This window comes from Macrobrachium nipponense, chromosome 2, assembly GCF_015104395.2.
Source record: "Macrobrachium nipponense isolate FS-2020 chromosome 2, ASM1510439v2, whole genome shotgun sequence".
NCBI classification, from domain to species: domain Eukaryota; kingdom Metazoa; phylum Arthropoda; class Malacostraca; order Decapoda; family Palaemonidae; genus Macrobrachium; species Macrobrachium nipponense.
The window spans coordinates 82,508,523-82,527,077 of NC_087201.1; the positions used below are offsets into that span (position 1 = coordinate 82,508,523).

General features: G+C 37.4%; 1 protein-coding gene across 11 annotated transcripts in view; it reads left to right on the plus strand.

Annotated features, from left to right (window-relative positions):
* The window catches only part of LOC135220720 (uncharacterized), a 153,783-nt gene that overhangs the window by 75,397 nt on the left and 59,831 nt on the right, over positions 1–18,555 (plus strand). For all 11 annotated transcript variants that reach the window (XM_064258141.1, XM_064258139.1, XM_064258140.1 and 8 more), the window contains 5 exons: positions 2,222–2,404; positions 13,228–13,371; positions 14,339–14,502; positions 15,130–15,280; positions 18,502–18,555. The exon at positions 18,502–18,555 is cut by the window's right edge and continues 129 nt beyond it. In XM_064258141.1, coding sequence (XP_064114211.1) covers positions 2,222–2,404; positions 13,228–13,371; positions 14,339–14,502; positions 15,130–15,280; positions 18,502–18,555 — 696 coding nt within the window. The remainder of the gene's footprint in view (positions 1–2,221; positions 2,405–13,227; positions 13,372–14,338; positions 14,503–15,129; positions 15,281–18,501) is intronic.

An 18,555-nucleotide genomic window follows, 5' to 3' on the forward strand; every position in this document is an offset into this window, starting at 1 on the left:
CAGAATTGATTGCCATAAGGGCGTTAGCTATAGAACTGGTAACAAACTTGCTAATCCTGAATTTTCTAATATCAATCAACACGCTAATAAATTCAAGCTGAATATACAATACAAAGATTTTGAAATATTGGGACGGACACCGAATGGCAAACTACTGACAATTCTGGAGTCCTTGTTTATTAAACAGCTTGTTCCTCAATTGAACACGCAGTCTTCCTCGACAACTCTTTACCTAACGTGAGCTGTTACCGGTCATTTCTGGTTTGTTCCTTCTGACTTCTGTCCTCCCTTTCTCTCTTGATGGTTGGTTCTGCTAACTAGTTTTTATTTATTTATTTTTTTTTTATCTTGTCTTTTATAATGTATTATGTCTTTTATTTGTAAGTTAACGCTTTTAATATTAATTGTATTGTTTTATGTCTTTACAGCTTGAAAATGAAACCTTTGTGTTTTGAAACGTTGTAATAAATGTATTTTAAGGACCACCTGAGATATACTTCCTCCTACAAGTCTTCTATATATATATATATATATATATATATATATATATATATATATAAATATATATATATATATATATATATATATATATATTTACATTTCATTGCCTGAATACTTCTTGATTTTTTTTCTTCATTGTTGTCTTGAGGATGAAATGGTAATTCTAATAATGGACAGATCCTGTGAGTATTATAAAGAAAAAATTTTCCTTTTTATTTTATTTTATTTTTTACTCTATTGCCTAGAATTTTTGTTTTTTAACTTCTTGTCTCGATGATGAGATAGGTCATTTTTTCTAGTAGATAAATTCATTTTTTTCTTTATTTAATTCTTGCCTCGATGATAAAATTTGTGACATACAGATCGTTTGGTTGGTTAAAAAGTAAAAGTTCCCCTTTTACCTTATTATTTTTACTCTATTCCCTTTATTTCAGTTTTTTTTCCCTAAGTAACTTCGTATATCACATTCACTCGGGCTTAAGTTTACTTACTATAATATCTGAAAAAGGCGTTTTAGTGCTGACATCACCCTGACAAATAAGTTGCAGTGTGTCAAGCTACGAACTTTAAACAGTTCCACTCATTATTTCTTAACTGAGTGTATGGGTAGGGAGAGAGAGAGAGAGAGAGGAGAGAGGAGAGAGACGGGAGATAAAGGAGGAACGAGAGAACGAGAGAGGAGAGGCACCGATTTAAGAGAGAGAGAGGAGAGGAGATGAAGAGAGAGAGATTAACCCAGCAAGTTATAAATGTTTAGTTATACCAGATAACATGGAAATTCCTATCACTGCCATGTAAATAGAGAACATTTTCTTTAGGAATGAATTTGGAATTTTTTCATTTGAAATGAAGTGAAAGTGTCACACAAATGCTAAATCCTGCTTGTAAGTCTCGTCAGAGATACCTTTGGTATCGAAAAGATTTTTGAATTGTAAGTCCCTTTTTTTTTTTTTTTTTTTTTTTTTTTACTTATTTTTGTCTGTACACAATTTTTTTTATTTTTCACCTTATTTCTCCTTTCACTTTTTATATTTATTTTTGTGATTATCCTCTCTCTTTAATCATTCTAACTTATTTATTTCTCGTTGAATTCACTTTTCCATTCAAATTCCATTCATTCTTTGGTTTTTTATACTTCGCCCGAATCCCTTTTTTTTTACTTTTTAAATTTTTTTCGTCCTTAATTTTGTTGTTTTTTACTTTCGATCTTATCATTTCTCTTTAATCAGACTAACTTGCTTGTTTTATTTCTTGTGGAATTCGCTTCTTCTTTCAAATTCCATTCATTATTTTCTCTTTACTCTTACTTTTTTTCCTTAATTTTTGTTTTTAATTTTTTACCTTATCATTTCTCCTTTCATCTTTATATTTCCTTTAGTCATTCTCCTCTCTCATTAATCATATTAATTTCCTTGTTTTATTTCTCGTTATTTCAATTTGCCTTTAAAATTCCATTCATTTTTTCCTTTTTCCTTTTTTACTTTGATTTCTATGTCAATTTTTTTGTCATTTTTAACCACAGAATTTTTCCTTTCACGGTTATATTTCACTATGGCATTATCCTCTCTCTCTCTTTCATCATACTAACTCACTTGTTTTATTTCACGTTGAATTTACTTCTCCTTCCAAATTCCATTTATCTATTTATTTATCTATTTATTTTTTACTTCGCCCTCATCCACTTGAAACGGCTCCTGACGAAATGTTATCATTAATCCAGACAAGAACGAGTGCCGTCGGTGCGTGAAGGCCCTTCAGGAGCTCGAGAACGTGGACGACGACGCTGATCACCTCGGCATCGCCTTCGTCAAGATCAACGACCCCGAGCTGGCAGACGAGTACTCCCTAGGGTCGCTGCCCGCCCTTGTCTACTACAGGAGGAGGATTCCCGTCGTCTATGATGGTGAGTAACTGAATATAATAATTTTTTTTCAGTATTATTATTATTATTATTATTATTATTATTATTATTATTATTATTATTATTATTATTATTATTATTATTATTATTATTATTATTATTGCTGTTTCAACGGCATTTAATTTATATTAAATCTTCATAATTCTTCTTATTACCTTTTTCTCATTAGCATGTAACTGATATATCAGGGTTACCAGCTACTTGCTGATGAGAAAAGACAATAAGAAGAATTGAGAAGATTCAATATGAATTAAATGCCGTTGAAACAGCTTTAATATTCAATGCTACTGCCCGTAGAGAAGGCCTCCTCCCTTATTATTATTATTATTATTATTATTATTATTATTATTATTATTATTATTATTATTATTATTATTATTATTATTATTACTGTGAACGTTCTGTTCAATATTTTTACCCTTTTCATTCGTTTACATATTCTCCGCACATGTAATTTGTTGCTGAATTTTATCGTGACTGTTGTTCTTAATTCCGATTCATTCCGACTTGTGAATGAGACTACATAATGATGAGCCCTATTCTTACGGAAAATGTCCACCAAAGGGTGGTGGGGGTGGGGGCCATTGACTTGAAATTCAGCCGTCCGAAGAATATGGTGTTGATCTGGAATAAGCCACAGAATGTAATAAAAAAGACAGAAAGGAAGGATCAGTTTTTAGAAAAGAAAATAGTAGAGCCACAAACTAATGACCAAGGAGATAAAAAGGAAGGAGAATTGATGTAGGGTAGCAGTGCATTTCATCTTCGCTTGAACTGTTGAGCTTCCATTTGGACAATGTCCTTCTGACGGCATCTTGCACCAGGAATGATTCAATGACCGAAATCCATTCAGCAGCTTGATACTCGGTGACGGAGTAGGATCACACTATGCTTTGTGATAGAGTTGCAAACGCCGTTGAGAATATTGCTTTCGGCAGATAGGAGAACTTATTTATGAGCTGCTATTGTTACAGACATGTATCATGTCTGTAATACATATCTGGAACCTGGGAAACTTTAATGATACTTTGTGAGTTCCGTAAGGGGTGGTGCCGTCATGGCACCTCACGCGGTGCACTATAGGCATTACGTAAGGCTTTTGAGAGCGTCCCTTCGGTCCCTAACTGCAACCCCTTTCATTCCTTTTACTGTACCTCCGTTCATATTATATTTCTTCAGCTAACAATTGTTTCCTAGTGCAGCTGCGAGGTTTTCGTCCTCTTACACCTTTAAACCCTTCTTTACACTCGATTTCCTTTCATAGGCCCCAGTGCGTGGCCTTTGGCGTAACGTTTATATTCCATTCTTTTCTGTGAATGTTATGTTTGTGTCTGCTGATGTACCGCCGATATACTGAAACAAACCTACGAACACACGCATATTTTAACCAGAATCATCATAAGCGCGAAAGACGACGTCGCCTTTAGATGTTTGCTGAAGTGATCACTTATTGATGATAGCGTGTTTCAGCATTGGCAACAACCTGGTTATGGCGGGATGAAATTTATTGCTATTTAGCAGCGTCTCAGAACTGACAAACGTTATATAGAGTCGCCGTGCAAAGGCGAAGGCGAAGGCAAAGGCAATCTAGATGACAAGGGAGATATGTGTGTCTGGGCGCGTTTTTAAGCACAGAGACGCGCGACTGAGCATTAGATGGACTTTCTCCGCATTTCTGTAGTTTTCGTCATCATTCAAAATGTTCATCAACACACCTTTCGTAAAGTGGTCGAGTTTGACTTGGAAAGAACTATATTTAAGGATAATACAGTTGCCATTTAATCAGGGAGGCGCGTTGTCAAATCATATACTATATCACTTGGAGAAAACATATTAAAGTGATTGAAAGGCGATGTTGATTGCAGTATGACATTACTATAATTTGCCTGGCCGCTCCAAGAAGGTCTTGCTAGAGGTGACCGTTATTTCGAGACAATCCGTAGAACTTACATCTGTGAATGGAGGATGCACGTATCGACATTTGAATGAAAGCTATACTGATTATAGATGCAGATTCGTGGCGTAAATAGCTCGCCTTCAAGAGCTTGAAGAAAGGCTGAATCTGATCTTTTTTACAGGTCGTTAGGAACTGATTCAGTACCTTACGTCTTGACAGAACTTTCAAGAATCTCTTTTATCATCTGCAAATTGCTCCTGCGCTCTGTGGCCTAGTGGCTTACGATCATCGGAAAGCATTTCATGAGAGGGTTACGTAACTAACTCGGGAAGCTCTGTTACGTAGTAGGTCGGTGGAGCTGATAATATAACAGGAACTATCTTAAGAGTTTTTATTTATATATATATATATATATAGATATATATATATATATATATATAAATATATATAAATATATATATAGATACATATATATATATATATATATATATTATATATATATATATATAGATGTATATATATATTGTATATATATATATATATATATATATATATATATATATATATATATATTTATATATATATATATATATATATATATATATATATATATATATATATATATATATATATAATATATATATTATGCGTTTGGTGGAGTGGTAGTGAGGGGGGAAGGAGTGGCGATGGGTGGATGATTTGAGGGCAAGAGCTTAACAGGTACCACTATTTCACTTCTCGTCACGTTAAACAGTTTATTTGATGGTTTTGAAAAACGGTCTTGTGTAACCCAATCTTAACAGTCTTAGCAGGCTCACGATGCGTTTTATCGAAGGGAAGTCTTGTTGGGCCGTTCCCCGTGAAGCGCGAAAATAAATGATTTCCTTCTCAAGTTGATGGGTTTTGTAAAAGGTATGTGACCCACATTCAGGGTAGGAGATAAAATCTCTAGAAATCAGAATAGCTGAAAAAGACCAAATACTCCCAGTATGAATTTAGGAACTATTCAACCCATTTTCAACAGAGCCACAAAACCAAGAAGGGGCCATGTGAGAAGAGGAACAAGACAAAAAAAAAAAAAAAATACGAAGAGGAAAAAAGAAGGCAGAAAAACTCAGAATAAATAATCTCTGTTCTTTTCCCACTAAAGTAAATGACGAGGGCCGACAAGGAAGTGCGGGAGCAGCTGCCAGGTATATAGAATTATAGGTATGAGTGCCGTTTGGGAGACGTGCTGTGTGCCAATTGGGACTTAGAGGCTCTCTCTCTCTCTCTCTCTCTCTCTCTCTCTCTCTCTCTCTCTCTCTGGGGTTTCCTGCTCGAGACGTCAGCAATTCTTCTACAATCGGGACGTCCCGATGTACCTGCTATGTCCGCCTTTACGAGGGGCACTCAGTGGCCAGTTACTTACGAAGGAATTAGGTTTCACTGTTCCTATAAAACTGCTACAATCGTTCACAGTTCTTGCACAAGGATGCTCTTTTAAATGAATAATTTTTTGAAAACTGTAACCCGGTAGAGGAAGTTTTGCCACCCATGACTTTATAGGTATGCGTGTTCCACCTTTGCATGTTTTCTTCTTTGAGGTCATGGATCTAGTTTTTCACGAGTAATATAGGATAAGATTACAATCCTTTACCTGCTTCCTTCATTCTTATGACCCAACACTGTTGCATAAACTAGATTGTTAGTTATGTCTGTGGAAGTTCATTGAGTTCTAATGAGTCTTGCCTAATTTAATTTGCTTGCTCATTAATCGAACCCAGCGCCCTTTTTCTTATACTGTGCATACACACACATTTATATAATATATATATATATTTATATATATGTGTGTATGTGTGTGTGCGCGCGCGCGTGTATAATATACATATGTGTATAAGCACTCAACAATAAGCAGCAATAAAAGACAATGGAAAGTATGAGTTTGATGAATGAAGATAAGAAAAACGTCTTGAATGATATCACACACCCAGAGTACCTGGCCGAATGCCATAAGCATGAATATTAGGTAAGTGTGTCCAATTATAAGTAACGCATACTACACCTCGTGAAAGTAACAACCCTTGCGTAAAGCGTCAAGACTTTCACTAGAGATTTGAGAAGTATCAACACTTCGTGACAGAGAGGGATTCTTTAGTGACAGACATCGTTTTGGAGTTAGTGAGTTTCGAGTATTGTTGCCCCAATCATCTGAAGAATTTTTTTTTTTTACTTAATGACGTAACCTTCGTCCTGTTTTCGGTATCTCGTCGGGATGATTGAGCTACGTAATTGCAATGGGAATGCAGTATCTTTTTGAAACGAAATGTAATGCAGATTGAACGCTACTGATCAATATTATTATTATTATTATTATTATTATTATTATTATTGTTGTTGTTGTTGTTGTTGTTGTTCAGAAGGTGAACGCTATTCGTAACGAAACTTACAGGGGCCATCGACTTAAAATTCAATCTTCAAAAGAATATGGAGTTCATTTGAAAGAAGAGATGAAAATTTTAGCAAATGATTAAAATACATAGAGGATTATTTTAGGGTATTATCAACAATATGGCTTCAGAAACATTTTCACGCTCATCATTGACAGTAAATTTAGTCTGCAAATTAGAATACACAATGCATTTGTTGCTATTTTTCAGTACCCCTGGTGCTGCTATAGTCACAAAAGATCGTGGATAGATCCTGTAAGTGGCGTTGACGGTCGGGTAAAGGTTCAAGTCCAGTAGAAACTAAGACGATTATTGAACCAAATCCGCTTTGTTTACTCTACTCCATGATTTTCTTGACTAAGTTTAAAGTCAATTGCTTTATGAGATTGGGCTGTCAAGCCAAGGACTGGGGCACTTTAGGCTACACAGCCTTAAAACAGTGGAAAGAGGGAGTTGGAGTGGTTGGACAGCATAGCAAAGAGATCTAGAAAATGAAGAAGAAGAACAAGGCTCTTCAGGTGGAACTGGGAGAAAACCCCGCAGTTGCATTAAGAACCAAGAGTTAGAGAAGTTGAACAGGCAGGCTGAAGAAAAGAAGCCGGAAGAGATGTAAAGTCACAGGCCAAAACGTGGGCGCAGATAGTGGCCGAAAGGACGTTACAAACACCCTTCATTAATACCTACGTACAGTGTACCACGTGAGGTGCACTGACAGTACTACCTCCCTACGGGGTCTTTGCAAAGGTAATACAGTCTTTGTCATTATGAATGTTTATCATTACTCGGTGTTACATCCGAAAGCAAGTGTTCATCTCCACAGGACCTTGACATCTATAACTTAATCTGGCCAGAAAACTAGATGCAGGCGATTCAAATATTGTTAGTCAAGTCCCCGTTTATAGAAGAGATATTAATTTCTACCCTTAACGAAATAAATAATTAACTGAGATGGCAGTTTTATTGATGTAAATTATCACGGAACACTTCCAAGATTGACCCTCTTCCATCTATAGGCTCCATTTCAACAACTGTTTTCATTTTGGCATTTCCATTGGTGTCATTTGCAGTGTATCATTGCAATTAACCAGAAAAATATGTTGTTTCATATTCCTGTATAATGGTGCCAAAATCCTAGTTCGGTCACCAAATAAAAAGAAACGGTAATTACTAGACTGGCTAGTTATTTATCATATGAAGTGGTATGATATCAGATTAGTTCCTTGTTGCGGGGTCAGCATCAGATAATTTTAGATCGCTATAATGTGTCGATGTCCGTGTGGGTTAGGTCAGAGAATGAAAATGAGTTTCAGGGCAACTCTTGCTGAATCCCTTATTCATTTGTTTGTCTAAATCCTCTCGAAAATAAAGGCCACTTCCTTGAACGACGCAGAAGACAAACATGTTAACGAGAAATGTCTGCGTCTCTGGTGGCTGATTTTATTTCGGGGTGTTACCATCTTCGCAGTTAGGTGCTGATGATGGCTGGCCAAACACTTCCTAAGGACAAGAGGTGGGGGAAGGGCGTGGGCGTGATTTTGCCTTGTGGGCGGATAGAAGAGGGTTTGCACAAGTGCCTCCTTCCTTGTCGCCTTTTGGTCGTTCTGGGAAATGAGTTCGCTCTTTACGACAAATATGGAGGTGTTCAGACGTGGGAGAGACAGCAGAGGACTCGTTTAAAAGAAAGAAATGTGTGTGGAGGGATGTTCGAGTAAATGCGACATAATTAGAAATTAATTATTAGAAAGCATTAATCGCATTAAAGGCATAAATTCGTGAAGTCTGCTTGCGTAGCCATATCCCCCCCACCCCTCTCCCCAAAAAAATCCGAATCTGCCAAGTATTTGTATACATGAATAATATTTATTGTCGATGTAAATTCACACATTCTCCTGCATAATCAAAAGCTTACAGAGGGTAAAAATTAGAATGCTTTCTCACAAAACTATAAAGACATTCATTAAGTATATACTACTGTATGACTCTTCTGTTCCTAGGCAGAGAAGGACAAAGGGAAAGGCAAGCTACGTGACGTTTTCTAGGTTTTGCTTGGAGAAGCGAAGATAAAAAGGAGGAAAACGGCCTCATCAAATACGAAAGCGAGCCACAAACTTGCACGTTTCACTGTAGAAGACTGGGAAAACAGAAAAACCTGAGAGTTCCATCCCTTGGCATTTGTTGTTGCGTGAGGGGGCTTTTAGCAGAAGGAAAAGGCTTAAAGAAATGGCACTGATAAATTAATTCAGCAATTCATATACTCTCTCTCTCTCTCTCTCTCTCTCTCAACTCACACCTATAGCTACACATCCTTGTAAATATTGCATACAGTGGGCCTTGCATGGCGCACCTTATATTTTTCATATTTCCTTTGGGCTCTTCCTATCTAGCTGTCCATACATTTTGGACCAGCCATGGGAAAGTTGTCCCAGTGGGTTCCTTACAGTAATTTAGAATAATAACAGTATTCTCACACATACAGAAACACAAACACATTACACGCGCATTTATTTTACCTCTTATATAAACACGCATTTTAATCTTAATCTACTTTCTCTCTCCCTCTCTCCTCCTCTCTCTCAAAGCAACAGTCAAAACATGCAGTTTTTTTTATATTAGCTTGAATTGCTAGATTAAGTGCCAGTCAAGCGCAGCATAAAGATATGAAAAAACTGATTAGCTCATTTTCGTCTTGCACTGAGTTTGTTGCAACTGTTACTGATGTAGCCAAAACCCGTTTGGATCAGTGCCACTTAATTGATTGATGTTTCAAAAGAACGGTCAACTGAAAGCCGAATGACTTCGAATTTTTTTATATGTATTGATTTATGAATGTAGCACTTGCCAAAAGTTATGCGTGACGTGAGCGAACTATGAAAAATAAATAAATAAAAAGGGGGGTATTTGTGCTAAATTTGGGGAGGAGAACGTCCGCAAGGACCCGTTAATTTTGGACAACCCGCGTAAATGCTAATTTTATTTATCACACTAATAAAAAATACGAAGGGAAAACACCACCGCTATACCCTCTTATGATTTTACGAGTAGTTTTGGTGGAATTCTCATTTTCAACCAAACAAAAGTGATGAACGAGGTTTGAGGTCTTCTCTTTGGTTCTCTCCCGACGGAAGTTTACATAAAATTTTCACGAGCTAGAATTTTTCATGCCATAACTCGTCGACAACGACATGGCTAATTCGATGATGTCCCTTGGAGACCTGCCATTAGCCATCAGGTGCCAGATATGTTCACGTTATCAGATTCGAGTCTTCGGGACACGTGAATGATACAGACGACCTGTACTGATCGGGAATTAAATAGGTTAAGGGAAGAGCTATGGGGGACGTTTGGACAAATCGCCAGACCTAATGATTATGAGAAAGTTCATTATGGGCTTTGGAGGAGGACGACACAAGGGTATAGTACTATACAGAAAAGCAATATAAGTTATTATCAACGAATGATAGAAAACTTGAAGTTCGGATGCATTAAGTTCTTGGTTAACACACACACACACACACACACACAGATAGGACACAAGAAAATGTAAGGTCTTACATTCATTTACGTATTGTATTAGGTAGTCATAAATGTTTCAAGCGGTTCCGTATGATTAAGCTAAGAAAACTATGGGAGGCATAAAAACACCCTAATCAATCTCAGATTATTATTATTATTATTATTATTATTATTATTATTATTATTATTATTATTATTATTATTATTATTATTATTTTAACGGGAACACATTCATCCCGAACCAGTTGCATGCTTGTAACGCAAGGTTCCTCCGACGTGAATTCCTATCCGTGAAAGCAGGTCTTAGCAATAAATAAACTAATTAAATTGACAGATGGCTAAACATGGTCCCTGTACATGAATAAACGTCAACACCAATCAGGAAATTTGATACTTTTTGTCCGGAATGAAACGCATTTGGTGCTGGGTAGTGCAGGAGGATAGTACTTCACTTGACTGTGATTGGGATTCTTTTTCACTAATTAATCTGACGGTGAATATCCACAAACAATATAATTACGTGAAACGCGATTGGCTATTCATGCTGTTCGTCTGGGGACATCTCACGTCGGATTGGAAAAAACAGTCTAAAGTTATTAATATACGCTTGAATACTTGAGATATTGGAAGCCCACACAAGTTGGGTGGTAGTATAGTAGAGGGCAGTTGCCATGCTGAGTGATAAGTTTTATGAATGTTCTTAGGTAAGACCAAAGGTTCTTGTTAGCTAACACCACGGTTGTCATCGCACTTACGTTGTGTTTGTTTCTATTATTACTGTTGCTGTTGTTGTCAGTATGGTTTTTCTATCACCATCATCGTCATACTTCATCATCAGTGCTATTGTCACGTAAATGCAGAATTCCCTGTGAGGTGAGAGTATTAATCATCCTTCAGAGCATTTACGAAAGCCACTGACGCAACGACCAGCATTGAGTAAACATCTAAATCTGACACGTTCTCGTGCAGTGGCTCACAAGTCACAACCTTCAAACCCAGCAGTCTGCTGAGTCAGCGTGAGTCATCTGACAGTTAGCAGAACAGAGCATATCTTTGACGAAAACAGATCGAAACCCGCGTTATTTACTAAAGCAGATCAAGAAAGCGAACGAACGACGCAGTTACATTTTTATTTGGACAGAATTCATTCGTCAGCCGGCTTTGGCTCATTTCAAAAGGCAGTGAAATTTCTGTTGTAAAATCCAGTCTTTCATAATGGTTAGGTTGCTTCAGATTCCTGTTGTCTACCTCAGGCTGATAGATGTGAGAAGTTCTGTAGTGGAGAAAAAATAATAGCAAATCGGTCGACTTCGCTTTTAAACCTCCAATGTACTAGAATTTGTCGTTTTTTTATTATTATTATTTTTTTTACTAAACTAATTTCCCCATTCACTTAGGTGACTAGCTCTGTTTTGGCCAAAAAGGCTAAAATTAGCAGACTGAGAGTAAAGTTTAGTGTGAACAGTAATTTCTCCTGTAGCGATCATTTCCAAAGGAACTGTCAAGCAAATTTCTCGAAACTGTTTAAGATTTTACTTATGAACGATAAGAAATTACGGTTTTGAAATGTGCATTTTATTCCTGTAAGAACCATCAAACAAATAGGCTTTTTGTCTTTTGGGTTCTCTAGAGAGATCTTGGGGTTCCTTAGAAATTGTGCGCTGCTAATGTAACGGTTTCTAATAGCAAGTTACCAGCTCATCCTTAATATTTTTCTAATATTCCGTATAATAACTATATTAATGTTTTTAATTTTATTTTAAATGTTAATTACAAAAATTTTCCCTTTTCTTGTAAATTCATTTTATAATTTTTCCTTTTTCTGATATATTTTTTCCTTTTTACATAAATGGTAATTTTTAGTTATGATTATTTTTGTTTCGTAGTATAATAATTTACATTTTGTGGTTTGTTTTTTTGTTGTTGCTCACATTGTGTCTCTTTTTAGGAGAAAAGCAAGGTAAATAACCTATTTTATATTAATGTTATTTTCTTTCGTTCTCATCTGGTGTCATTACAGGAACGAGAATACCATGTTATTCTGACATACCTTATAGATTTATGTGTGAAAATGGTACGTTATGGTATTATAATTTTTATGGCATGACCCTTTTACAACTCACGTATCCTCCAGTATTTTTCTGTACTTTCCAAATTCTTCTGCTAAAACCACCATATTCTCCGGTCATTGGAAACCTTCATGTCTTTCTTTTCGCATCGAATCTATTCGTTTTTTACTTCTTTATTGCCAACTGTCATCATGATTTTATTATGATTACCTCTCGTCTGCGACGACCTTTCAAGCGGATGAGGATTCTCTTATTGATGTATTTGTATAAAAGTTGTGTAACATCGCTCGCCCTTTCTGTTGAAGTCTGAATTGATCCTTCTTCTGATTTACAATGTAGTACCTGTAGCATAGCATGTTACATTTACCTGTTTCTACTACGTTTCCTTCGTCGGAATATTGATTGATTGGTGGTAATTAGACTGGCGTGACAACAGTTTTAAAAGCCACAAATCAGTCGATATTCTGAGGCAGGAAAGGTAACAGAACAGTTCGAGTTCAGTTTAGAAGACTTTACCCTGAACATAGCATGAGTAATTTTTGTTTTCGTTTTTTCTATGTTCATACTTCCTCATTACAGTATTCATCATTCTGCTCGTCAGTCTATACCCAGAGACGGTTACTACGGACTAATTAAAAATAAAGAAAAAAGAATTAGGTATCTAAATGACACCCTGCAATATTGCATGTTCAAATGCCATTTTCTACTACCTTTCCTTCTTAAAAATGTTTAGTTTATAAGACTTCACCTCGACCATCGCATGAGTAATCTTCGTTTTTTGTTCTTTCCATCTTCATTCTTTCCATATTCATTCTTCATTATATTGCTCATCAGTCTCCATCTGGAGAAGGGTACTACGGCCTAATTCTCTTCTTCTTCTTTTTGATATTCCAGGTGACTTGATGAACGAAGACAAGGTTCTGGAGTGGCTGGTGGAGAACAAGAACACGGGCGACGACGACGACACTATCGATGACGTCACGCCGGGTCTCCTGAACACCCTCATAGATTCTATGGACCATTTGGCTGTGATCTTTTGTAAGCAGACGCCTCTTGCGTTTTTCAGTCGTAAAACAAATACTATCAAGCTTCTTTTCCTCTCTGCTTTTTCATTCAAATTTGGCTAATTCTGGTGTTACACAATGGGAGGAAACGCTATAAATATATCGTTAAGCACATTTTTATTACTCACTGAATTCATGTCAGGAGAAACATGGAATAGTTGCTTCAGTTTTCAATGACTATTTTTGCTATGTGACTCCAGGTTATCATCCGTAATGAGAGTTATTGCGACTTCGTTATGTAACAAAGTATTTTTCTCTTGCTTTTCAACTATTACTAAAGGCAATTACAAATTCTCTTATTTTCGTGGAATATGAATAGAAATGGTTTTGATGTTTACCTAGGCTTAGATATTATTTCACTTTAACATTTTTCATAAGACGTGCTTGTAAAATAACGAATTTAATCAATTCTTGCAAAGAAAGTTCCGATTCATATGATTCATACGGTTATTTTTATCATTCCAGCACAGGTTTAGATTTTAGTTTTCTCTCAGTTAAGAATTTAAAATTTTCATAAAAATTCGTTGCAATAAACTGAAGAAGGAAGGATGTTTAAAACAAATCAACTGAAGTATGTCAACGTTAACTTAATGTTTATTCATTTCATTGGATTCTTCTTGCTCGTCCATTCTCTGTTATTCATCATCATGATCATTCTCAATTTTATATTTCATTCTCCGTAGACGAGTATATACCATTTATTGAATGCCTTCCGTGGCATCACACTTTCGGCAGCATTTTCATGCTTTCAATTTCCGTACCGTTGCTTCTTTTACTTTCTACTTAGCTGTCCAGCTTCTTTAACTTTCGCTTTCTCCAAGTATGACCTCCTGTTTGGGAACAAATCGTTCGCGCGAGCCTTTTGACATTACATAACTTGTAACTCGCTGATTTCGACGAGTAAATTTACAAACTAATTTCTTCGTGTCTTCCTCCCGAAGATGATCGTGATGAGACGGACGACGCCTCCAGTCTGCAGGAGCTCGAAAATATCGACGACGAACTGGACAAACAAGGAATCCACATCGTGAAGATTGCTGACGAGGTCGCTGCTAAGGAGTATGGTATCGAAGATACGCCTGCACTCGTCTACTTCGAGCATGAGGTAAAGGCAGTCATGTGCTGGTGCGCTGCTCCAGCTGTTAAAAAATTTTGACTACTTTGCAAAATTATATAATATATATATATATATATATATATATATATATGTGTGTGTGTGTGTGTGTGGTGTGTGTGGTGGTTGTTGTGTGTGTTGGCGCGTGTGTGTGTAGGTATGTATGTATGTAGTATGTATGTATGTCTGTATATATAATACACACGTATGAAAGTACTTGACCGTAGCTTCTATGTACATTTATATACATACATACATGAATATATATTATATATATTATATATATAGATATATATATATATAATATATATATGATATATAATAATAGATATATATATATTATATATATATATTATTTATTATATATATTATTATATATATATATATATATAGTGCATGTATGTATTTATATATAGAATCTCCTGTAAATTTTAACCGCTACGTATGTATATAAGTCTACATACACTTGTATAAATACATACACACATACATATACACGCGGGTTCTACTGAAAGTAATACCCGTCAATTCATAACTCTTTATTAACATGAGAGGCACAGGAGGCGTGCTGCCAAGTGTATAGTCACAGATCTATCCCTTATTTTTCCCTCTGGACAGATTCCTTCGCTCTACGACGGAGACCTGCACAACGAAGAGGAGGTCCTGAGCTGGCTCATCGAGCAGCTTCACACGGACGAGATCGAGGACATCACCGACGAGATGCTCGACAAACTCATCAGGGAGTCTGATCACCTGGCCGTCTTGTTCTGTAAGACTTAACGTGATCTTGCCTCTCGTACTTGTTTTTAACATATCCACCAAGTGACAAATCCAGTGGCATTACATTTAAGTATTTCAAATAACCCCCTTGCAGATTTGAAACTCGTTGCTACATTTGAGTAATTCAAAGAACCCCTTTTGCAGTTTTGAAACTCGTTGCTACATTTGAGTAATTCAAAGAACCTCTTTGCAGTTTTGAAACTCGTTGCTACATTTGAGTAATTCAAAGAACCCCTTGCAGACTTGAAACTCGTTGAGTGAATAGTCAAACAGAAGTCATATGGAGTCAATGCAAATATAAAATTGAAACTGTTTGCTTGTTTCATCTCTCGAGTTTGGAGTCTTTGTCAATTCATAGTAATGATAACCAGAGTATCAATTTTTTTTACACTGGGTTTACGCACGTTGATCCCCATTATGATAGTGTATCAATGTGTAAATTTACAATTATTATTATGATTATCATTAGCTAAAGGCAGGAGAGCAGTTGAAGGACTCCCTATTTAAACACAACTGCCAGTCGTGAACTTGGTTCTTTGTTTTAAGGACTTCTTCTCTTCGGGTGTCTCATTGACTTCATACAAAATCAACGTTGCTATACCTATGATCATCATGCCATTAATAAATAATGTGGCCTCAAGGGAATAAAAACGTAAAATTTCCAAGAAATGGATAAAATGGTAAATATAAATTGAATGTTATAAATTTTCTAGAAAATATCTTCTGCGAGATCCTAGGAAAGATGATAATTACCCTCTTCATCAATGAACTCTGAGAAGAAACGATTTCTCAAATTCCCAAGGTTGGGCACTAAACCACTAGTGTAAAGTGCTACAGAGAGACTGTTGGCAATAGTACGAGTTACACTTTCCCCTGCTTTAATTCTTGGCATGGAAGAATTTTTAAACAAACCAACTGATGCAAAATACAATATAAAAATAAAAATAACTATTTTAATCATCTGACACAGAAATAGATTAGTAAAGAGAATTCGATTAATGGGAAATCAAGCTGCAATGTTATACTGATCAGATCTTTCAAGGAATCCTGCCTTCCTCTTCTGGTGGTACCAACAAAGACCTGACCTCCCTAATAATCCTTTGGCCCTCACCAGGCCTAACCCAGTCCAGCAGGATACGTGCCTTCCTCTGAGGAGGCAGCCTCCGGGTCGGACCCTTCCTTCAAGGCTGCCCCCAAGAGACTGGAGAGCCTTGTGAGCTTTTGGACCTCATCCTTGAGTTCTTGGGCCCTTCCCAGGCCCACTTCCCCAGCCTGGGAGGATACCTGCGTTCCTATAAGTAAGCAACCTCTGAGACGAACCCTTCCTTTCAAGGCTACCTTCAAGAGACTGGTCAGCCTTGTGGGCTTTTGGGGCTCAACCTTGAGGTTCCTGGGCCCTCTCCAGACCTGGTTCCCCAGTCCCACAGGATACCTGCCTTCATCCGAGGAAGCAGCCTCTGGGTCGGACCCTTCCCTTCAAGGCTACCCTCAAGATACTGGCGAGCTTTATGGGCTTTTGGCCCTTATCCTTGAAGTTCTTGGGCCCTTTCCAGGCCCAATTCCCCAGCCTGGGAGGATACCTGCCTTCCTCTGAGGAAGCAGCCTCTGGGTCGGACCCTTCCCTTCAAGGCTGCCCTCAAGAGACTGGTGAGCCTTGTGGGCTTTTGGTCCTCATCCTTGAAGTTCTTGAGCCTCTCCAAGGCTGCAATCCCCAGCCTGGCAGGATACCTGCCTTCCTCCTACAAAGCAGCCTCTGGTTCGGACCCTTCCCTTCAAGGCAGCCCCCAAGAGACTGGGGAGCCTTTGGGGCTTTTGGCCCTCATTCTTTAATTTCTTGGGCCCTCTCCAGGCTCACTTCCCCGGCCTGACAGGATACCTGCCTACCTCAGATGAAGTAGCTTCTTGGTCGTATCCTTCCCTTCAAAGCTGCCTTCAAGTGACTGGCAAGCCTTGTTGGCTTTTGGGCCTCATCTTTGAAGTTCTTGGGCCCTCTCCAGGCCTGCTTCCCACCCTGACAGGATACTTGCCTTTATCCGAGGAAGCAGCCTCTGGGTCGGACCCTTCCCTTCAAGGCTGCCCTCAAGAAACTGGTGAGCCTTGTTGGATTATTGGTCCCAGCCTTGTAGGATACGTGCCTTCCTACGAGGAATGAACTTCTGGGACGAACCCTTACCTTCAAGGCTACCTTTAAGAGACTGGTGAGACTGGTTGGCTTTTGGCCCTCATTCTTGAAGTTCTTGGACCCTCTTCAGGATCACTTCCCCAGTCTGGCAGTATACCTGCCTTCCTCCGAGGAAGCAGCCTCTGGGTCGGACCCTTTCCTTCAAGGTTACCCCCAAGAGACTGGGGAGCCTTTGGGGCTTTTGGGCCTCAACCTTGAGGTTCCTAAGCCCTCTCCAGATCCGGTTCCCCAGTCCGATTTGCATTTCTCTGGCCCTTGCAGGAGCTGGAGACGGAAATATTCCAAAACCTCAGGGAAACATGAAGATATTACGGTACGAGGTGACAGTGATTCTTTCTCTCAGCACATGATATGAGATTTTCTTGAGAGCTTCATTGCCACCAAAATGTCAATATTTAAAAAGAAATAGATATAAATTTAGCAAAAAAAATCATATACATGCATATAATATATATATATATATATATATATATATATATATATATATATATATATATATATAAATATGTGTGTGTATTACATATAACCATACATATGTATATATGATATATATATATACGTATATGTAGTAGATAGATAGATAGATAGATAGATAGATAGATAGATAGATAGATATCTCCCGATGACGATAGAAGGCTTTTGGGAATTACGAAGGCTTCTGGGTATTCTTGAAGACTGAATTCCCTGAAGCCTTCTGAATTCCCAGATTCCCTTCTGTCACCCAAGGGATGGCGGGGTGACAAGAAAGATCCCGACAAGATCCACTTGGAAATTATTATTATTATTATTATATTATTATTATTATTATTATTATTATTATTATTATATATATATACATTATTATTATTATTATTATTATTATTATTATTATTATTTGCTCAGGCTGAGAAACATCTCGGAATTAATCTTGTGACGCTCATTGTTTCCATTTTCCTATAAACTTCCAACATTCCAAATCCTTAAAAAAGAAAGAAAGAAAGAAAAAGATCCGGAATTAAGAGACTCCGCCCATTTCTCTTCTGGTGCAGACGACGAAGACGACGCCGAGTCGCAGCAGGTGGTGAACGAGCTGGAGAACATCG